General features: G+C 37.6%; 1 protein-coding gene across 2 annotated transcripts in view; it reads right to left on the reverse strand.

Moving 5' to 3' along the window:
• Positions 1-24,448, reverse strand: part of LOC149289752 (connector enhancer of kinase suppressor of ras 2-like) — a 141,449-nt gene that overhangs the window by 21,161 nt on the left and 95,840 nt on the right. For both annotated transcript variants that reach the window (XM_089490196.1, XM_089490195.1), the window contains exons 14-18: positions 12,235-12,289; positions 10,406-10,578; positions 5,694-5,767; positions 5,302-5,373; positions 336-403 (exon numbers count right to left, since the gene is read on the reverse strand). In XM_089490196.1, the coding sequence (XP_089346322.1) occupies positions 336-403; positions 5,302-5,373; positions 5,694-5,767; positions 10,406-10,578; positions 12,235-12,289 (442 nt within the window). The remainder of the gene's footprint in view (positions 1-335; positions 404-5,301; positions 5,374-5,693; positions 5,768-10,405; positions 10,579-12,234; positions 12,290-24,448) is intronic.

Raw genomic sequence — 24,448 nt, forward strand, 5'->3', positions numbered from 1 at the left:
TCAGAACTCAGACGTGGACTGATCAAGCACTTAAGACAAGAGGAATATACACTGATAAGTATTTTTTCATATGAGAACATATACCGCCAATCCCCCTCTGTTATTAAAAGATACGTATATCCATTATAATATATATATATATATGCGCACCCTCACTATTCTTATAAATGCAATAACATACTGCAATCGCTATTTGGGGTCCAGTCAGGGAGCTGAAACGGAAACCATGCATTTTTAACCACTGTTAAAACCAAAGTTAAGATCGGTCATTGAATTGAGCCCCTTGTCATTAGGTTGCAAGTTGTGTTGACAAATTGAGTACTTACTTAAACTACCTTGGTCTTGTTTAGCCCTTTCCTGCTCCGCGTAGCCAGAAGCAGCCAAGTTAACTCTGTTAAGCCATCTAAGAAAAAAAATGTAAAATCGTTATTTTTCACCATAATAGGACTCAAAATTGTTCCGGTTGCTTGCCATATATCCTAAAACCTTTTCATTCAGGAGTCTAATTTATCTACGGTGTTACACCACTACTGTCACTTCCAACTCATTGAGTTTTGTTTTCAAGTTTAACCCAACTAGAAACGCTTCCCCAGGTTTCCTTTCTTCTTTTTGCCAGTTATGTCATTCATTGCCAGTTATGTCAGGTTGGATATACGGCGATAAGGGTAAGCGCATGTTTATTCCCTTACCTTTAAATGATTTTTTAATAAGACAAGGCGTGACACTTGTCTATACCTAAAGATATGTATCAAGTGTCTTTAGGCGTGTGACTTATTAAACAAAAAACAAAAAAAACCTTTTAATTCTGTATATGAATTTAGTGTTTTAAGTTACAGGTACATATTAAACAGCTGCTGTTAGTATCACTTAGCCAAAATGTGTTTTATTTTCTATTTTGTTTTGTTAGAAGGAAACAAACAACAAGAACTGGCACATCCACAAAAAAGGTTTGTCAGATAGAGAAGATAAAACAACAGGACCCCCGCTGACTACTATAAGACACCCGCTGTTCCAGCACGCTGATTCTCCTGGTATAGCATGGAGTACACTTTAATCAGTGTGAACATCCTAGAGGTTTTGGTGGAACACAGCCAACAGCCAGGCTACAGATCTTAACAGAACAAAGCCATGGCCTTTTCCCATTCACAAGACCAACTAAAAAAAAAAGATCCTAAAGAGCATGTGATTACATTTCAAAAAACTAAACGTTAATAATAATCATATATATACACATAGCAAATAAACTATTGATAACTGATAATATATACATATAATACATAGCAAGTAGAAGGTGTTGGTAAATAAAAGGAATGCTTGCTACCTTGCAATTATTTTTACGATTTAAAGGGAAAGTCCCATGAGCATAAAATGTAGTGCTGTATACAGTAATGGAGGTTAAGAAAAAAAAAGTTTTAACTTATTTAGTTCCAATAAATGACCTTTATCTGAAGATCTGAAACCTGATACTCCTGTCAGTCATGTGACTTTCTCTGCTCAAACACCACACTGAGTGGATTCTTTATGGCAAAGCTAATGAAGTCCGTTCCTCCGCAGACTTTCATTAGTCAGACTGGATGCTGAATGTTTTGCTTTTTTTACATGAAATAAAGTTAACCTTGGGCGTCTTTGATACAGCTGTCCACTCTATTATCACACAGGGAATGTACCAGCCTGAAACTGTGTTCAAGCAAGCAAAAATAATTAATCAGGAGCGCACACATAAATAGATACATTTTAACTGTTTAGCTTACTATTTACCCGATCCACAATTTGCAAGTCATGATCAACTATTTGAAGAAGCTAAACTTCGACTGTTCGCATGTTTTGGCAGGGATGTCCCCTGTCACAGGACTGCCTTTGGCCGCTCTCTGAAGCTGCTAGCCGGATAACATTACAGATTATATCCAGACGATAAACTCTATGTACCGCTTTAAAAGATCAAGTATTAAAACTAAAATTAGTCATTGCATTGCAAAGCGTCTCTGTGCATCACATTCAGCTTTTTAGTTTTAGAGTGAGGTTCAAAGTACAACTTGCTAACACACTGCTCGGCTTTCTTTATGTATCTAATAGGCTTTACACTGTATACCGTAGGCTCTCAACAAATTAGTATAGGCAAGTAACTTGTGCAAGTGATGTGCACTTGCAAAAAGTTAACATTCGCTGCAATACTGTCTTAGTCCAACTACCTTTTTGTTATTAAAAAGACAAACCTTTATTTTGGGTGCTTTTAAAAGAAAATTCCCACCATTTTAGCATGAAATGTGTTCTCAATAATACTGTATTGCTTTGTGTTTTAAAATAGTTCTAGTTTTGTTTCCCGGCAGCTACATATTAGATACATATTAGCCATTTGTATCCCAAATATCACATGACTGTCAACAATGGCAGCCTCCCGGTAACATGGTTATTTAGGTTATATTTATAACCAATCCTGTCCTTTTAACCAATTATATCCCTTCCTATTCTCGTTTGCTAAAAAAACCCCAAAACATCTACTGAATGTCTGTAGATAAAGGAGGTTTATTGGGTTTCCTTCAGTGCTATACTAACATTACCATATTCAACACTTTATTTAATAAGCAAATAAAAGAAACAGATTATTGAAATGTTTTTAAAGATGGTATCCTAACACCAAAATCATAAGGTAAGGTAGGATACCAACGGGAACACGAAGACCTGGAATAACTGAGGATATATCATGTTATGTTATATGTTATGTTACATCATGGTTTTATTTCTGTACCCACTAGTGACTAAGAACATTACATTTTTAACACTATATACATCTTGAAGGTAAAACGAGCCTTAATGGATCTTTTCTAATAGGACCCATTAAGGTTTCCCATCTACATTCTGATTGCTTGGTGTTTTAAGCCAATCAAAATCCTGCTAAAATTCTATTCAAAGTTAATGACCAGAAAACTGGATACATGGAAATACAGTAATGACAGCTTTACATCTTCTGTAAAACGTAGACCTCATATCAATAAAAATATATAAAGTCAGTCTGCATTAATATTTGAGCTCCTCTAAATTGAGCTATTTTAAAGAAACCAAAATTATTCTTTACCAAACTCAATCTAGCTTTGCACCAAGAAACTTATTATCAACAGTGTGATACATTCAAAATCCTGAGACGAGAAACATAGAATATTACGTCGTATAAAAACCATTGGAGAATAGAAAACCATGTAAGCTCCAATTAATACAACACACACACATTATATAACAATGTTTCAACCACAAATGGTCTTCGTCAGGACCAATCTCATGCCATGAGGGAAAGGTGCTTAGAATTTTGTTTTGGCCCTGATGAACACCATCCATGGTTGGAACATTGGTATAAAAAATACACTTCATTTTTTTGTATAATTGGAGTGTGCATAGTTATTTTATTTAACTGGCAGTTTCATAAGGCAGAGAGTCTCAAGGCATACCTTTGAGGAATTAATGAAGCATTTTACTGCAAGAGCAAATATTACGTTTTCCAGTTTTGCTAATGCTCCTCTGGGGGTTTTAACATTTTATATATTTGTGAATATTTACCAGAACAATCTGAGTTTAATTATGCCTACCTATTATACATGAAATGTCAATATTTAAACATAATCAATATAGCTAACACAAGTTATCCAGATATTTATAGTCCTCATCCTTTACTATTGCACGACTGGATAGCAAAATGATTAAGTCCTCAGTAGACAAATAGTTATACGTGTAATGTGGATCATTGCATATCTATTTTAACAGCAGCAAGGGAAATTTGCTTTTAAGCAACAAATCAGTTAAGCCAGATAGCAGAACTAAAAGTTGGCTTCTGAAACAGAATTGGACAATTGCCCATCTCAACATCTCTTAAGCTTCCTTAATACTAGTGCAAGTCTTTTGCAGAAAGCAGAAGACAGATGTTTACACAGCTACTACACATCTGTCATATGGTGACACCTCATTTGTGAAAAAGTAATTTTAGACTTCATTAAGCAGTATATATAGTTTTATAGACTCATTTCCCAACTTCAAAATTCACTGTATATGTTACAACCTTAAGTTAAGCCAACTGCCTTTTGCATACTTGCGTATATTGAGTGTTAAGTTGCATCGCTTGCGAGTAGAAGCTTGCATATTTCACCTTGCATCCCCCTGCTGGGCCAATTTAAGTCAATAGAGGATGCAATGAGACCTTCAAACTCTTGGGGCTACTGGTACATAGGAGTATATAATGCCAAGGACACTATTTTCAACACTGTTTAAGCAGGGAATGGGAAGGGGTACATTATCAAGGACTGACACTGCCAAGTTTCGCCAGCGTGTTGGACTGAGCTGGCCCTGCATAATGTATAATTCAATGTGTAGGACGGCTTTGAAGAAAACGTACCTAATTAGGTATAGGCTAAAGCCACACAAACGCTTCATGCAAGGCTCTTTATGGGTCTTCAAAATGTATTGTAAAGTTAAAGAGCTGAAACTCTTTGGTGAAAAGACTTCACACAGCTACACTATACTATATTTATAGGAATCACCATATGCCCTTTTCAGCATTATTCGCAAAGTTTCAATTCAATTGCAAAAGAGAACAAATATGGAATGCATTACACATAATCAGCTTTGTTAGGCCATAACCGTATAAAAAAAGAGCCCTGTTTGCAACACGTTAAATAAAAGTGTCAATCCTAATGTACATTATAGGCTATGCGACATTTAATGTTACATTCAGATAAACAAGTTTTTCTTCCGCTTTAACTTTCTTCTTAGAGTATTCACTTAGGGCAAAATCAAGATTCCTATTAGGAGCCCTTTGTCTGCATCATAATTCTCAACCTACGTGGTGTCTCACAGTGAATATATTTGCCATGATTTATGTTCTACAAAAGCCAGCATTTAATAAATATTCAAATTTGGTTATAGACAAGATCAAAATCTTTTATTTTTCCTATATATGTCATAATTAAACTACCCCCCCATTGTTTAGACTGTATGCTGCAAGAACATACCTGGGTTACTGTCTATTTTTGCCCCAGAGGTTCCAGGTATCACCGTTGATTGCTAGGTTTCTGAGTCAATGTTTTATTCTCTAGACAAAGAATTGGAAAAGCTTTCCAGCTAATCAACAAACATTACTGCTACCTATATTCCAATACAACACAATCGTTCCTTAGAAATTGTGTTTTGCAGAAATTTATTTGAAAATAAAATGGAATAATGGAACAACTTTTAATAGGAGGTATATTACATTAAGCTAATTATATAAAAGTAAAAAAAAAAAAAAAACCCAAGAAACAAAGCAGACATTTTTTTTACCTGTTCATATCATCTAAATTGTCAGCAGCAAAATAAAAGCTTTTGATCTTCGGATGGCAAGCTTTAAATGCACTAGTAAAAGGAAAACAAGGGAGATGGAAAATATAAGTGCATTAAAACAACCTTCAAAAAAGAATACTGGAATTATTATAAAATAAATTATCTTACAAATGTTATCTAACAAGGATTAAGTGTATTTTTTTTAGTTTCATGTTTTTTCAACGTGGTAATTAACATTGTTGATGATAAAACGGCACAATGTTCTATGATGGCAAAAGGCTTTCAAAGTGTTGGCCAAGTGCGCATGAAATGGTTAAATAAAACTCACATTTTGAGATTATACCTCCCTAATGCAACTTTACATTCAAAACATAAACAAATTGATTACTCACAATTTCTTGCGGCATTCACTGGCTCGATCAATTTTAAATTCAGGTAGACTAATAAAACCTTCTGCCTTTTCTTCCTGCAAGAAAAAAAAGTAACAGTTCTCTGTGAGCATATTTTACCGAAAATAATCTATAATTATTATTTACCGATTCATATAACATCATATTTTGCAACAATGTACTATAGAAATATAGTTCAGCAATGTATTTATATTTTGAAGGCTAATAGTTGTTTCACTGCTCACACAAAACCCCCAATGCTCGGAAATGGAGTAAATCAATCAAAATAACTAAAATCCACCTGTGTTCATCATTTATCCTAATTTATATTTACTTTAAGGCATTAGATATTTTTACCTTATTACCGTGGGACAGGATAGATGCGCTTTTCATGAGTCAAAGATGAAGACGCCAAGACAATAAGAATTATTGTTACATTGCTGTAAATGGATTAAAGCTCTCCATGCGACTCCAAGGGTTGAGGCATGAGGTAGGTGTCATGCATCACCCAGAGCAAAATTACTAGTCCAGGCCTGCTGTACACATGTGGCAGAAGAGAGGGGCACTTGTTGACCTCTTTGGTTAAAGTTGGTCTATTTTATTTATTTTTTATGTTTAACGCAAGGGTACCATCGAATTGATGTAGATTTAGGTCACTGCCAGTTGAGTATAACTGCAAGGAGGTAGTAGTGAATCTAATTTCGGTGGCTGTGCTACTGCAAACTTGCCGTGACTCCAAACTCACTAGCCCTTTAGTAAGTACACTTGTTTGTGTGTCTGTTTCTACATCTTTCTGCATGTCTATATTGGATTTATTCATATCTCTTTCCAATCCTTTCTCAGTTTTTGTCTCTGGGTTTGTCACCGGACAGAAAGCTTCTCACTACTTGTCTCTTAAAAGAAATGTGTGTCAGAATCCCAAACGACAGGTTCCACAATCTGTTGCTATGTCACCAACACACAGTTGCCAAAATGTGAGCCTAAACGAAATATCCTCGCACTCCTGCTTTGTTCCAATTTGAAATGCAACCACTAGGGGGTTGCAGACCACAGTTTGAGAATCAATTGTATATTCCATAAGAACAAAACAATTGTTTGCAGGCTACTCATAAAATTTGCTTAAGTGTAATTATATAAAGAAACAGCCAATACTTGCTAATTTACCAAAGTACTCTTGTAGACAGTGATTATCTTTTTAAGCACTCTTTATGCAAACAAAAACCAAAACATTGGATGACAGCACTTTGCCTAGGATGGTAATTTTCGAAAATATGTAAAAATCAAAATGAATTTCAGAACAGGTCTGAAAAGGTGCATCTATATAAAAAAAAAAAAATTACATGTACATGCTGTAATCAAAGCAAACATCATGCTGTTCTGTGATGTTTACTGGGCATGAAAGCGTAGTTCAAACAAATCTACATAAAAAAACGTATACACTAAACCACGAGACGAAGACAAGTTGAAGGAAGATGGGACGTTTTACATGATTTAGTTAATTCCCCAACCCAGATCCACCACCTTCTGCCTCCCTTAAGAAGTAGAATGTGGAGCATTTCCCAGAGTATATTAATACCTCGTAAACTTAAAAGTCACACCACCACGTGATCTGTGACGATGATCTACTTTTTATCATCAAGATTTCTTGGAACACACCACCAATATTTTATCTAAAATCTGCTTGTATCTAGCTGCTTTCCCTTCATCCTTTATAGTCTTTATATGTTCCCTTGTCTAAAAGTTTAAAACATAGTTCTCTTGCCTCCCAATCCTCTGTCCTCCCTTCCTCCTTCGCTGACCAGCTTTACACGTCACTGAAGTGTGTTGTCTTAATACATTCTGTACTTATTCTGCTGAGCTTGTCTCATTTGAACATCTCATTTTAATAAACAGTATTGCTCTAAACCGCAAAGCTTACATTTCAAATTAAGTTTGATGAATCAGTTTTACTATGAGGTATTTTATTTCTGGACCATTGAGACCATTAAAACTGCAGGAGGATTAGATTTTATGAAGTCCGTGTTCCACGTATTATCATAATGCAATGAAACAAACAGTAATGTTACAAATTAAAATACTGTGTCAACGACTACATTGGGAGTTGAGGGCGTTTGGTAAGTGAGAGGTTACTTGGACTGCTCTCATTTGAAGATTCTTAGAACCTGCAAGAAGGTATTGTTGGTGTGGTTTTATTTGGCAGCCACTAGGTGTCTAGCACCACAAGTCTACAGACACGTATGCTGGGCCACTATCTCCCAATAATGGGCTATTCGGTTGTGTAATATATATGGTACAACCTTGACTTAAAACATTCAGACTTCCCATTTATCCTTGCAGCCAACTAAAAAAAGTATAAAATGCAAAAAAGATCTATTTACACATGGAAGCATTCTTCTCGTGTGCATAATGGATTACAAAGTCTTACATAATTTTTAACTCATTAATCATTGCTTTCTAGGACAATGATTTTTAAGTGGGTTTAAAAGATGAAGCACAAAAACCTATAGTTATCTACCATTAACATGTCAATCTTGTATCATTAAATTATACAGGTTGGGTAACTGGAGGAGTACTATACCAAACTAAGGTCAAACGCCAAAAGGTATACCAATCATAGATACCAATCCAATCCAATAATTAGCCTATAGCTAGTACTGTTTTCATTGTGCTTATGACAAATTTGCTTTTTGGATCATTTAACTCTCCCATCATGTTACTAAATTGCAAGCGAATGTGTGTTGTCAAACTCTGCCAAAACACACAGTACATTATATGGTTATATTCACAAATATATATTCATAAGACTGTAATGTCCAGTAGTACCATGTTCTAAATGTAATTACCGTATTTGCTCAATTATAAGACAAGGTTTTTTCAGAGCAAATGTCTTATAATCGAGGTAGTCTTCTAATCAAATAGAGGTCTGACTACAAGACTAAGAACCAGAACCCCCGCAGCACTGCAGGGGACCTGGATCCTACTGTCTGGTAACCGGGGCTTCTATCACCGAGTGCCGGCAGCAGCGGGGGTTTTCTGCGTCCATTGCGCAGACCTCCCCCGGCTGCCAGAGAGGAGAATTCCCCACAGCGCTGCAGGGAATTCTCCTCTCTGGCAGCCGGTGAACGTCGGCACGATGGACGCAGAAAACCCCCGCTGCTGCTGGCACTTCCACCGAGGCTTCTATGACTGAGCACCGGAGTCCTTGACCTCCCGGTGCTCAGTCATAGAAGCCCCGCCGGAACTAACGCTAGCCTCCACCCGCTGCCCCCACTAGACACCAGGGAGTCAGAAGCACTGGTAAGTCGGGGGGGTGTTATATAGGGTGGCATAAGGCTTTTCTGCCTCATGATATGCCTTTTAACCCCCTATATGCCACTCTGCCTTCAGCAATTCTTTATACCCCCCTATATGCCACTCTTCCCCACGATAAGCCTTTTAACCCCCTATATGCCAGAGTGACATATAGCGGTATAAGGTTTTTCTGGAGGCAGAGTGGCATATAGGGGGTTAAAAGGCATATCATGGGACACAGTAGCATAAAGGAGGGTATTAGGGAAAAAAGGGAGGCAGAGTGGCAGATGGGGGGTATAAGGCATTTCTGGGGGCAGGTTGGCAAGCCTGGGGCAGATGTGCATAACTGGGGGGCAGGTTGGCAAATAAAAGGAAATAAAAATTTTTTTCTCAATCCTAGCTTTTTTTAAATATGAAAAAAACAGTTTACATGAATATTTACTAGTAAAACTTTTTTCCTATAGCATAGTCTTATACTCAGGCTTTTTCTTTTTTTCCTAAATTAATATTCAAATTTTGGGGGTCGTCTTATAATCGAGTATACGGTATATTATGATATACGTTTCTTTATAAAAATAAATTATTAGATACAAAATTTAAAAAAAAAATGTGGTGTTGTCTTGGAAGAACCTGAATGGAGTAGCTCTCAAACTGTTTAATACAGCATCTGGTAGGGAATAATGGGAATAGAATAGTATAGTTAACAGCTCCACTGCTCTCAGTTTTTTACCATCCCTATCTACACACTGGTGAAAATTTACTAAGGGCTGCATTGAACCAAGAAGAGTCTGTATGATTATATTGACCTCATAATATTCACCAGTGAGGTCTCTTACTAATGGCGATACCAGCAAGCCACATGCAAACTAAAGTTGTGTATTCCAAGTGTAAGAAACCTGAGCTCTCTAGAAATCAATGCAGACTTGACTTAGGACATATAGGCCAACATCATATAATCACTATTTGTTACATATGTAATATTGGTTTTTAGATGACATTGCTGTACTTCAAAAACACAGCTTCTATGTATGTGCAAAAGCTTGGAACCTCGGCATAGTATGGCCATATATCCCCTAAACTTGATATACAGTCAGAACAGTTTTAGTCTTCAATAACATGGGGTGCAAAGCTAAATAATTGTGGTTAAAGGAGAAAAACGCATGATAGGCAGGGGCACCATTTACTCTCGAAAATCTGTGCGTCTCTGGGGCAGTTTTTGAAGCATGGCTGTAACCTCTGTGTCAGATAATTGCTTTTTTGTGTGTTGGAAGAATCTTTATTAAAGTACATACAGAGTAGTGTAAATATGCATTTGTCAATAGCAGGGGTGTCAGGGAAATTAGACTGTCCCTTTAACTAAAGTTAAAGTATAAAAGGTAAATGTACATTTTCCACACACTTTATATTGTATAGTCAATTCTTACCTCCTCATTTGTATACCAATAGAGAGACGTGTCCTTCAGAACAAACCAATATTTTTTCCACTTTTGAGAGAAGTAGCTCTTTGCATCTTTCTTTTTCCAAAGCCATCCCTCACAATCACCACGACCCAAGTCCTTGCATGATATGCGCCTTTTACTCTTGCCAGGAACTGGTCCTTGGGGAAGCAGAAAACAGTGGAGTGTATTATTCATTTTAAGTAGGTATGCCTCATCCAATAATCTAGCATTAAACATGCAAGATTTAAAAAATGTGCTGCAGAACTCAAGAGACCATAGATATTCACCATGCAGACATCCAGACAGCTACATTCACACAAATGTATCAGTGGCACAGCCACATAGTCATCACGTTGGGGAAAAGAAAATGTAGATATACAGCATTTAGTGCTTTTCTGGAAAAATTAATTTACTATATGAAAAAAATCATCAGTATTTTGTGCTTGACTGGAGATTTGTGTGTCCATTTGTACATCAAGATGAAACACAAATTGCCACTAAAAATCTACATAATTTTTTTTTTTCAATGGCTCCTTCATTTACCCATATTTTCCAAAAAGCCCCAATAAAATCCACACAAAAAATACCACTGGATGTGTCTGTGAATCAGGATAAAAGATGGTGTCCCCTGGCATGTGTTAATAGAACAAAACATGTCTACATTTTTCACCAGGGGTTGGCCAACTTCAGTAGTCAGACTGGAGTATTAATCACTTCACTGTGCAGGGGTTACGGGTAGAAGGCGTTAAACCTCAAGAGTCTAGTCACATGCGACTTTGATTATTTTTTTTGTATAGCTTATTAGTGGCAGCGACCTTGATAAAGTTCTTGAAAAAACTGTGGGATAAATGGAGCTGTCGCATTCTAATAATGCCACCCTGCTACTGAACATCCTACAATTTCCAAGGCAATGCTGCAGTTTGCCACAGCAGATATCTGATGCAAGTGCCTGATTTAATCAGGGGGTCACTAAGGTGGGAGCACAGCACAGAGCTGGACTGTAGATAGGACTTTGCGCAAGGTTAGAGAGATGAGTATGCATTGTGTTGGAGCGAGAGTGTGTGCACATGGTGGTGAAGTAGGTGTGGATGTATGTGTGTAAGCGTAAGGTATTATTGGTACACAATATCTTATACAATATCTTATACAGCAGAAGGTTGTTACCCTTCTCTAGCAAAAACTGTTACAAGATCTGGTGCCCAAATGCCTCTTCGTGTCATGTGACCATATTTACCAACATTTTTTAATGTGTGCATGTATGCACAGCTGTATTTATCTTACATAACACTTATTTCACTTGAGAAAGACTATGAGTATATTCAGGACCAGCTAAGAATATATCCACATCATAATGCAACCTGTCATTATTGTGGGTCAAGGGAACATTCATTAAATTAATGATAGGCTGCTGACTGAAGTCAAACAACTGTGTACCGGATAAGATATTTGTTCAAATATTGCAATGAGACCTGAGGATGAAACATTACTAAACATGCACTGTATTCACAACGGCACACAAAACAAGCTGAGAATGTTGAGCGAGCATGAGTAGATGCAAAACCGCTTCTTGGTCATCAAGGTGTTAACGATTGTTTGAAAATAATGTAATCTCCTTGATTAAAATACTATGTCTGGGGAGGTGGATTAGTGATGCGCAGAGTATGCAGGGAGGTAACTGCATAGCATTTAATAATACTTCCAGCATGAAATGTGATGGCATTAAAAATATTAGCACTCCAAGCTGTTAATCAGCTCACAAACCTGCCATACAAATTGTACCAGCTAAATGTTCCTTGTTGCTTTTATTTATTTACCTTTGTTCCTCTTCTTAGATTTATGTTGTAAAGATGATTGCGATTGCTGGAAAGTCTGAAAATATAAAATAAAATAAAAATATATTAGCTGCAGCATCCAATTTGACTTACAGAAACAACAGGTGAGGAGGGGCGCTGCTCAAATGACCTGGATCAGACAGGTTTTCCAGTGTGCCAGCCAGCTGATCCAACTATAGGCAATTAGGCATGCTTTTTTTTGTATTTTAACTTTCATAGTTTTTTAAATTAGTAGCAATCATAACAGATAAACGGGCATCACGTTCACTGTGAATGTGAAGTGTCCATTCATAAAGGAAGTCTAGTACAATCACATCATCACGCAAGACTTCTGATGTGGGGGAACATGAATGGCGGCTCCAAGGACTGCATTGCACCTGAACTATCGTTTGCAGCGATCCAGCCTGCTGCTGCCCATTTTCATTTTACTTTTCTGATACTGCTTATTGATCAGCAGCACTAATAATGGATGAATAGAACATCACATTCATTGTGAACGTGAGGCATCCATTCATAATTGAAGTCTTGTGTGATTGCAGAAGAATTCTGGCTTTAGGAGGGTGAATGCCAGTTCCCAAGGACTGCCTCGGGTGCGTTGGACCACCATTCCCTTATTACAGGTTTACTGGAGGCAGTAGAAGAGGCATGGATACCCGTTTAAAACCATACCCACACTAAAACACGTGCCCCTCAAAAACCATATGATTTGTGTGAGAGATTTCTACCCTTCATTAGTCCAAGTATTACACACGAGCCCTGAACATTTAATATGCATTACTAACAATTACAGAGTTGGGTATACCTTATGAAAGTACAACTATAGTACTTCCAAACGTATAAACAGAATAGTTTATCATAACATATTGTGAAACTTATACCGCTCATATGTCCCTGTTCAGGAACCGCAGTCCTTGTTTAAGACCCAAATCTCTATATCCTCTCTATATCCTCTCTTGAAGTCTCTGAAGTAAGTTTTACTACAAAGTCTTGATAAAGCCCCAGATCCTAGCCACCCCTAGGTATCCCTCTTTGACCACTGCAGATGCTGGGAGGTGTGGGAACTCTTCCGTCAATCAATAGGATACGGTCACTTTGATCAGAAAAAAAAATATATAGCCAGTGAAGTTGTGGCTAGATTATTCCTGCCTTTTCCTTCATATTCGCCAATCCCCAGTGTTTCTCCATCTTGCTTGCAGTACATCTCCAATACCAGGAGCTAATTTACCTGTTCCTCTGGCTTTTTGTGGAAGTGCACTGAGAGGCCAGAATAATGCAGAAATATTTGCTCATCTTTCTCAGTCTTCATTAGACTGACTTCCCAGTGCACTTTGGCAAAAGAGCGGAGCCTCTGGGCACACCTTCTCCTCCGGACAGAGAAAAAGAAGCTCTGAAGCTCCACTCTTTTGCTTAAGTTCTTCTATAAAGACATACAGGCCCGGACAGGCCATCTGGTACATTGAGCAAATACCAGGTGGTCTGATGGCAAGAGCACCACACACTGATCCAATGTGCAGACCTGACCTACACAACTTCCATATTAGTGCATATTATCCCCAGCCCCTGCCATGTTCACGCCCAGCCCCTACCTTTTTTGTCCCCAACAGCACCTATAATCCCCCCCCCCCCAGCTTGCCTCCTGTTTTCCTGAGTGGGCTCTATTCCCTTGTGGTCTGGTGTAGGAGGTTTGTAGGTTTATCAGAGGCGTTGGATGTGACATCGGATAAAGCATTTGCTCTTCCTCATTAAAGTGGGTCCCCTTGGGGGGGTGCGGGGCCTGGAGTGCACCCTTGCTAAGCAAGCGCTTGGGTGCAGTGCGCCCGCCTTAGCGTGCCCTTGGGGATCTGTGCTGTGTATAATATATGAAGTAATATTGGAAAAAGACGGATCCTTGAAAAACACTGGCTTAATTATACAACTGTAAGAATGTTATTTCATTAGATTTGATGAAAACAAATAGTTCTGTAATATCTGCTCTATGGTATTAATGATGAAACAATACAATTTGGAATGGTGTTTTAAATTTAACTAATATTTAATTTTATGCTGAAAAAATATCACCACAAAACATCTCTCTCAGAAAAAGGCAACTTAATTTTATACCAATGTTCAGTCTCCATGGAAACAGCTTCTTTCAACTATCTAAGAAAGAAATGTATGCTTGTAATAGGAGCTGCTGTAATTCTTAAAGAGAGAGTACAATCATAATTATCTTGACTTTTTTTTTTTTTTTTTGAGTATGGGGCTTATGAAAGTTCCATTTTTAGTTCATTTCTTCTAGAAAATTGGAGTTAAGAAACAAAACTGCTCAATTTTAAATTATAAAAAGCTGAGGAAATGTTAGGGTTTTATTAAGTTCCCTACAATGTATTGTAACTGGTGCAGGTACTGTGTGTAGACTATAGACTTTATTCAAGGCTACCTGACAGTTTTTGGATGGTGGTCTCAAACTAGCCAACACTACAAGCACTTGTTGCAGCAAAACTAGCTCAAGAGACAGGAATAAGAAAGACTGGGGAACAAAACTAGCACAACTGGATATCCAGTATTTTCTTTCTTCATGTAGTTTAACCATTTATGTAATAAACTGAAAAACAATAACCTACAGATCAAATACACTTGTACCCTACAAAAGCTAAGAAGTCATAAGAAATAGATGAAATAATAATTGAAGGAGCCCCAAAAAAGCTGGAGAGAGGAAGATATTTTACTGGACCAGGGTGGGCCACAGTTTTATTTTTATTTTTTTTAATTACAGCTAGTTAGCAGCAGGTCCATTGTGCTGGTAACATCACATACTTAGTTTCATCACTTGAAGAATCTTTTCATTCTCAACTAAAAACTAAATTAATTCAGTTGTGAACATTTCACGATTCATACATTCAATACATATTAGCAACCTTCTCGCTGTAATTACCTTTAAGATACAAAATCACATTGTTATTTAAATTGTGATCTGTCTCTGGTTAAGCTTGTTTAGATATATCTCTCTAGACCTTACCTTGGTAACAAAATATAACTACAGAGATGAAAAGCTTAAAACCTGGCTACACTGAGTGCTACTGCGCTGGCAAGAACACAACAAATTTAAAAACCCTACATGGACATCGTTTTGCAGAAATCAGTTGTGTTTTGTGAGCAAGGTATAACGTTTCCATAAGTAGCAAAGTTCAATAACTTGTTTGCCAAAATAAAAAAAAAAATAATAATAATTTGCCATTTTCTGAAATAATGGAACAAAACACAATTGGGTCTGGACACTGAGGCGAGAGTAGCCAGGAGAGTTGTGTTTCAGCTCTTTGATATCACTATACATTATAAAGTGAGCTTCTGCTATAGGATAAGCTTGGCTGGGTCTGTATAATGTGTAGTTAAGTCAGTGGGATTTCTTCACCCTTTAACTTATCCATTATGTGGGACCAGCTCAGGCTTTTTTTTTTTTTTTTGAGAAACCAGCCAGTGTTGGCCCATTATAACGAACGGTGAATGAGGGAGTTGGAGACCCAACTATCGGCAACTCTCCCCTTAATGAATAAAGCCCAGTGACCGTTGAATATCTTTTAACATAAATGTATAAAATGTTTTTTCTCAACTGACTGCAACTGCTTAACTGTTATTAGAATGCGAGCAACTGGCCATCCCCAACATGTAAAACCTTTAACGAGGTCCCAGAAGAAAAGAACACCATTACTTAACAATAAAACAGACTGCATTTTATTTCCACGTTTTACCAGCCTGTGGGTGATACAGTTTGAAATGGATTTTTAATCTCCTTTCAGGTTTATTTAGACTGAGCAGTGAAATACTTAAAAATAAAATGACAGATGGCATATCAAGAGTACAATAAGTGATGTCCAGATCCCGCTGCACATGGTAAGATGGCCATTTGGCCCAACAGATCTAGTTTCTCATTTCCTTGCAAAACCTTATGTTGACTGTCCCCCACCCCCGGTTTATAGTAATGCTCAGTGGCAAAAAGTCAAAAACAAACAAACAAAAAAAAACACCTTCCTTTAAGTGCACAATACTCAGAGGTGTCGATTTTGGGAATTGTACTAGCCACAACCAAAAAGCGAGAGCCACACAAAACCCAAAATGATGAAACGTAAGAGATGCCTAATTTAGAACTGTGTGCTTATTTTTATTTGGTACCAGTACTTAAAAGGTCTGATTAGCCTCAGTTATGGGCGTGACTAGAGAAGGGAGAAGGCGGGGCTAACGAAGAGAATGGGCAGGCCCAGAGCCACCTGCCCACCTTACCCGATGAGCCAGCTTTAGTCATTTAGCTACAGAGAATTGTGAGGTAGCTACGTGCAGGTCATTCAGGGCAGATCAGAGGATACCCCACTCGGCCCATGATCCCAACTGCTTGCAAAAAGCATGCCAGTGGGGCAGCTACACGGCATAGTCGCTGAAAATTGGTACTGTCCCACAAAAGCCAAGATACTTGGAAGGCATGGATCAGGTTAGCCAGTGTTGTGATGTGCTTAGTTATCCCCATGTGTTTAATCAATCAAGAGAATGGTTTTTATTTTTCTTAAATACAATGAGAAGGAATTCCATTTCTTTCAAAGTAAAACAATCAACTACTATGTTCTAGCAATTATTCTACAATACATACAAATAAAACAAATCCCACCAAAGATGTCTCCATCGTAGTCATATGATTACATCTTAATATTTGCAATGTTATACTCTTTTGGGGTGTTTCTGGGTCGTTGTGACAAGCAATCATCTCCAGAAAAATGTGCCACCCCATAACCTTATTTGAATAGTGTCTAAGCTGGATCACCCAACAGCAGATTGTATAGTATTATATAGTATTATATAGTATTGTGATATCAGATGGGCATACTGTGACATCACAGTACATAGATAGAACTGTCTCCTACATTAAAAAGGGTTTTCCCAGCAAGGTGATATCATATTAAGTGTGAAGTGGAGAGAATATCTTTTAAATGTCTGCACATTACAACTCCAGCTTCACACGGTGCATGACACTGTATTTAATGATTAAACATGATCAAATGAGAACACTTCATGTGATATCTTATTTTTACTTGTCTATTAAAGTAGAGAGGGGGATAACCTTGTCCATTAAAGGGTTAAATCATACTCCTACCAGAAGTTGTTTAACCTTCATCTCCTACAAATGAATGCACATCATTACTCCTAAAGACTTTGAATTTTCTCTTTTTCTGCACATTTGTTCCGTTAACGGCCAAGTGTGAGATTTGTGGCAGTTTGAACTTTTCACTTGATGGCAGAATGACATACAGAAATGCCACAAAGCTCTAGTTTTTGACCCACATGGAAAGATGCCTTGAGAGTACAATTCGCCTGAATAAATGAGAACATTAATTTACCCAATAAACATTAACATCGGCTCGATGGCCATAATAATTTAACTATAATTAAAAGTCGCATAGAAAATCCAATTTCTTGGAATCTGCAAAAGACTCTAATTGATGATGGAGATACCCAGAAAATAAATACATAAGCCATGTAAGCTACAGTAAAGCATAACTATTCCAGGTACACATCAGCCATCAACTACTTACTTATATTAAGCCATCCCGATTCACCAGGGGTAGGATTTGGATACATATGGTGTTCTAGAAATCAATAGATTGATAATTTTGAGAAACACTGAGTAGCTGGTTGTTCTTAAGGAATTTGGGAAGGCAAGGATTTTCACGTGGGTACATTTCACAGGAGCATTGCAAAAAAAGCATGCTATGTTTTGTTCTTTTTGAGTTGTATTTATTTTAGAAAAATATCAGTTGTAACGCTTTCACAATAATTTATCAACTTCGGCCCTGTTACTTTAAATAAATAAGGAGCCCAACTGCTACAGCCTATCGAGGTAAAAATGTGAAATAGATTTGGAATTGTGTGTTCTGGAAAAAGAAGGTATACAGAAGGTTTGCTGGATTTAGAATGCAGCAGTCCTCCCACACCGTTATTTCCTCTGGTCTGAAGAATGCTTTACTCCCACGCCTCCCTCCGAGTTCTCACATTTTTTTTTTTTTTCAGGCGAAAAAAATTAGATCCTTTTCTCATCACAGTGACAGAGATCGTGGAGGTACCAGCTGCTTTGTATAAATAGCTCTAAGTTCAAATAGCAAAAGTATAAATATAATCGGTACCATGGGTGCTTACAGCCAACGGTACACAATTTGAGAGAGCTGGGGACAAAATAAAACTCACAAACATGTGTCAGTAGCTGTACCCATCCTTATTACATCACCTAGTGAACGTTCTATAATCTCATCGAGCCATCTGCATTGATGTCATCTTTTTCGATACTTTTAACACCCACTCAAAATCTGGTTTTGTTTACAATTTACTTTTCTCTCCTAACGTACGTTTAATCAAAACGTCCACACTGATTTTAGATTAGTTTAGATTTTTCTAGTATGGATTTGAATCATCAACATTTCTGCAGCATCTAGTATACCCTCAGAGCTCTCTTCATACTTTTCATCTATTGTAGACATTTGTAGTAACTGGAGTTATTTTCTAGAGTTCTAAAAACTTACAATTATTACATTAGTTTCTATGGTGATGGCTAAAAAATTAGAACTTAACCCATGAAGTCTGTAAAAATTCTATTTTAAACATTGAATCTCTTTTTGTACATTTCTGGTGCCACCTTAGGATTTCTAAAATACATTTTCCATTTAACGTAACCGATAGATTTCATATTCTTTCCCCTGATAAAAATATGCTTTCCCTTAACAAAATGATTTTTGTATAAAGGGTAAGCTTGCTAGCAGGGCCCTCGTTACCCAATGTATCGGTTTGTTCTGTTATACCCCTTAAATGTACGTACTGTAAAGAAGTGCTATATAAATAAAAGATATTCTAGATCTCTGTTATGCGTTACTACTCCCTTTTGTGCCTAAAGGGGCAGTGATATTTTTATTTCCTTCTACAGCATCAGCGAAGCAGTGTTAACCTCCTTGATGACATTCTTTCAGGGAAACAAGTGAGCTTCGCTTAGAAACATCACTCATTCAATTTACTTGCAGCTGCTATGCTTTCCCAACTCCCAATACACAGCAGCAGAGTTCAAGATTGATCCCCGCTGGGACCGGTCTTTGCCAAATGCAAGCTAGACAGGAAAACTTGCTATGAAGCTGAAATAGGTGGAACTTGACCATTCCTGCAAGCATAATGGCCAAATTGACTGGAACCTAATACCTGTGAAAGTGTGATAGTGCAGCCATCATACACACTTTAATTCATAGCCAGGGCCGGCCTTAGGGGTGTGAGACCTGTGCAGCGGACAGGGCGCCATGGCAACAGGGGCGCCTGCCCGGGACTTAAATTAAAACATTGGTGTTTTTTTGTTGTTTTTTTAACTTTATTTAACATCCTCCATGATAAATAAAGTTTTTTTAAACTTTATTTAACATGGAGGATGTTAAATAAAGTTAAAACAAACAACCCCCCCCCGATGTTTTAATTTAAGTCCCGGGCGGTCGCTCGTGAAGTTTTAAGCAACCGCTCGGTGCCCCTCACTCTCCGTGACTCTGTCGCAGTGCCGGTGTTTCACGCTCAGCTGTGAAGCGTGCACCGTGGCAGAAGGGGAAGACGGACGCCTCCCGCTCCCACCGCAGGACTCAACAAGGTAAGTAAGGATAAATGAGAAGTAGGGAGAGGTGGTAGAAGGGGCAGAGGAAGGCAGTGAGAAGGGGCAGAGGTGGTAGATAGTGATAAAGGGGGAGAGGGGGTAGATAGTGACAAGATTTTTTTTCCTCTCTTTTTGGGGGGATGGGGGGGCACCAGAGGAGTACTCCGCACAGGGCGCCAGAACACCTAAGGCCGGCTCTGTTCATAGCTAAGTGGTCCCTTTCATTTTCATGGTGTCCCCTTTGCAAATGTATTCTTGCACCCTAGCTCTTTAGCTTGCAGGACATGTGTCCATGCTGTGTACTTACCACCAGTCAGCTTCAGCACTGGTTCAGAGATAGGTTTATGGGTGTTTAACGGTACTCAGTCCCGGAAAATGGGACTGAGTACTGCAGCTCCAGAGCAGCTTCTCCTTAAGTTATTTTTATTTTGAACAGGTTGAAAAGTACATATTAAAGAGAGAATGTGTCCAACTCTGGTGTATTTCAGAGTAAAAACAATACGCTTTAATTATAGTACAATGGTTTCTCTAAGGCAAAACTGTTACAGTGAATGGCTTCATTCCTATGCCTTACTGTAGATGCATATACAGCGGTAATTGAATTTCGCAGTTCAACAATATAATACAGGGAAATTGCTGCCACTGTATAGGTTTGTTTTGCATTGGGAAAAAGTTTTTTATAATTACATACTAGGTTTTTAGGTGTGTTCATTGCTTTATTACTTTTGTGATTCTGCAGCACCAGGCTTGAATGGAATTCTAACCGCAACACTCAGGTACACATTTACTGCAAAGTCCTTGTACACCTAAATCAGGCCTTTCGTACACTAAAATACACACACATTATATATACAATATATTATATATAGCGGCTCCCATGACCAGAGCTCCAACAACACATTTTCTAAGGAGCCAGAAGGGCCCAAAAATGACATGTCCAAAGTGCTGGCAGCATCACTTGCTCACAATGAGGTTGTTGGATAATGTTGTGCCCATCTATGATTTAATGAACTCCATAAGGTTTAGTAGTCCTCTTCTCTATTATTGCTGTGTAATTTCCCATAAGAAAACGAAACAGCGACATATCTGCTGTAAATGGAACACACACCTTCCAACACTGAAAATAGCTGAAGATGGAGAATTTTGTTTTATGTGGTGGGGTATGGCTAGGATTCAGAGCTTTACTGATATTATTTAAGTCTTTTTTGACCAACTAATATCTACTTAAGCGAGTAAGACATTTAAAAGAATAATACTACACATACCATTTACATGATTTCATTTATAAATACTCACACTTGGCAAAAATTCTGGACTCCTAGAAAGCAGGTCCCCACTAAATAGGGGCACTTAGGATAGAATATTTAATTGAAGATCATACTGGGCCAACGTAAAGTCAAATAACCTTTAAGGACTTCAGAGCTCCCTATTTCTGATAGAATGGGCAGCTAAGAAAAATGGTTCGATAGTGTCATTAATAGGCTGCATACCACTAAACATTATTGGCATATCTAAGAACTCTACAGTTGAGTTGGTGTAGCCTTTATAGTATAAATGGCCTGTTGGGAAGATCAAAGATATCCCATATAACTGACCCATTGAGTAGCTGGACACTCAGAGGAATGATGGCCCAAGGGGGCAATTTGCTAGCCTAGGCCTGGAGAAGTCAATGCACACAATAGCTGCCAAGATTGCCCTGAATTTGCTAGAATAGACCCAATTTACAGGTTTAGGTCCAGGCAGTTAATCTGCAAAATGTTTTACAAGCACCGTTACCTCTATACTGAAGTTCTATCTGGCTTGTATGGAAGATCATGTAAGATTTCCTTTCACATCTGAGGCGAAAGCCGATGGCTTTATTTAGACACATTTTCTAATATTTTCTAACATTTTCTGTCTGACTCCTGCTTTCGTCGTACATCTTTCCTTTACATATATATTAAAGGGTGTTTGAGGATAATATAACCTGTCGTTCTCTTGCTGAAGGGTGATCTAATCAAGCAGAAGCAATAAAAAGTAAAGAAAATGAAGGTTTGGAGATAACATTAAACCCGTTTGGCAGAATCGCCTTTTTTCATTGTCCGTTATAAGTGGGAGTTAAATGAAGTAGAGAATATGTAAGCAAGCCTTGACATGAATATTAATATTTCAAAGATTTCATATATACCACGAATGATATACCCAGAGGAACATGAATGAAGTAAAATTACAGACCACTGCGTCGCCCACATAGAGCTACACACACAGCTGTATTATTCCACATGGAGAAACAAGCTAAAAGGGACTATGGACAGAAATATGAATGGACAAACATCTCATTGTTCTTTAAAAAGCTGGGCAAGAAAGCTGAAACTCATCTTTTAATCTTTTTTTTCTCCATAGTAAGACAACAAATTGTCTTGGGATTGCAACTTTTGTGAAACTTCTCTCAAAAACACTGCAAAGAGGGCCCACGTTTGGGGGAATTTTAAATTCTTACCGATATATATTACACATATATTATACATACATAATATTAATAATGAAGGGATTTTTGCAGCTAGAAAGATTAGCTTAACCAACAAGCATCATGAACTCTGAAGAAAATGTAGAACATGCAGTTTCTTGTGCAATAAATCCAAAATATTGATCATCATAAATACATCATGTTTTAGGCGTTTGTACAGGGCAGTTTATAAAAATGTATTTTTATTCAGACAATAATTCAAATGTAGCATATAAATTTTCATTTAGTTTATGCAATTAAAAAAAAAAAAAATGTTTCTGCTGCACATTAAATAATTTTCCCTTAAAACAACCCTTTACAAAACATAGCTCTATGTGTCATTTCAGTAAAGTAATAAAAACGCTTTATTTATTTCATAACAGCACCTCTCCGGTATGATTCTTTATGATTCCCTGGCCAGTTAACCCCTGACCCCCCTGTCAGCACATATACCTTTCAGAATTCTATTACTGAGTACATACTGTACTATGAAATGTGGGCACCTCGGAATCTGCAATGCCTCTCTTAAAAGACAAACATCAAGGACTTTTATTCTTTATATATCAATGCTCATATATACCGTGAGAATGTTCGTGTTTATATATATATATATATATATATATATATATATACACATACATACATATATATATATATACACGCACATACACACACCGTATATATCATTCTAGATATGTATATCAACAATGCATCACATGACAGAGGCAGCAGCATCTAACAATTTCCCAAATCACTTTTGCATCAATCTCCACTGGTTGCCTGCCCCTATCAAGTACCCTGCGCTTGAGCGTGTGATGCTAAGCGGGCTAACAGCTGTCAAAGTTAGAAGTCAAGTTTAGACTGCAGGCATGAACTAGAATATAAATAAAGCCACTAAAAAAGGGTTGGTGACATTGTCCTTTAAAAAGGTAAGGATCTATTCTCTAATATAGCTGTTAGATAACGATGACTTCCTAATTACGTCTCTGTAAAGCTGAAAACTTCCCTTTAATAACAAACTTATTTCACAGCATGTCTTGTGTTATGCAAACCTTACAGCATACCCAAAAAGAAAGCACAAAGCAGGAAAAGTGAAAAGATAAAGTGTATGAATTCTAAATTATATAAATCAAGAATAATGGTACGCCATTAATTGTTCATTTACGCGAACACTCAAGGTGAAAGCTCAGCTCTACATAAAGAACATTTCTTTAATACGTTTTTGTCACAGTCAAATTGCTAGAAAATATAATGGATACAAAAAGACATTTCTTTTTATCTTTTGGATCCTACAAGTAGGCTGTAGGCACATATGTATGTGTACCCACAATGCATCTAGTTCACATTTAAACGTGGAACTATTCTTTTTGACGTATACGTCGTGTAAGCCCAACATTTATAAAGAGTCTTCTCTTTTTTGCATGGTGGATGCATTTGAAATCACAACGAGCACTTTATAATTTAACACAATGCATACGGACAGCACCATCAAATTTATATGCTGTGCTCATAGGCTAAATACTACTAAACGGGGGGAAAAGTTAATGATATGGTAGATTTCACTTTGTGAATATTGTGGGAATCAGGGCCACTGGCCCACGGGATGGCTTTGCGGTCGTGAAACTTTAAGGCCATCAGCCGCCAGGTGGATAAGCCTGGCCACACGTTACAATTTTAATATCACGTAGCCGGGCATATTCATATGGTGGTCCCACACAACAGCACCTGATCTTCTGCTGGGGCTGGGTAAGTATCTGCTATAGGCCCACCAGGCATTTGCTCGTTATGCTAAATAGCCAGTCCAGGTCTGGTGGGCATAGATAAGCACAAAAAACATAATAATCAGGTCTCTATTTTATATTCCCTAAACAAAAAAAAGTTGTAAATAATTCCAACAGCCTGAAACACCTACTGCTATGTCAACAAATTAAGAAATGATGTCTCAAAGCACTCTGTAAATCACAATCTTAAAGTCAGAATGCTAACTATGTTTCACATTTCATAAGATCCACAAATCATCATCTTGCAGTTACTTATTTTTTAACCGTGAACATCCTTGCATTTCCATATTAGTT

This window comes from Sceloporus occidentalis, unplaced genomic scaffold, assembly GCF_023333645.1.
Source record: "Sceloporus occidentalis isolate IW3139 unplaced genomic scaffold, rSceOcc1.0.p SCAF_43, whole genome shotgun sequence".
In the NCBI taxonomy this organism is placed as follows: Eukaryota; Metazoa; Chordata; class Lepidosauria; order Squamata; family Phrynosomatidae; genus Sceloporus; species Sceloporus occidentalis.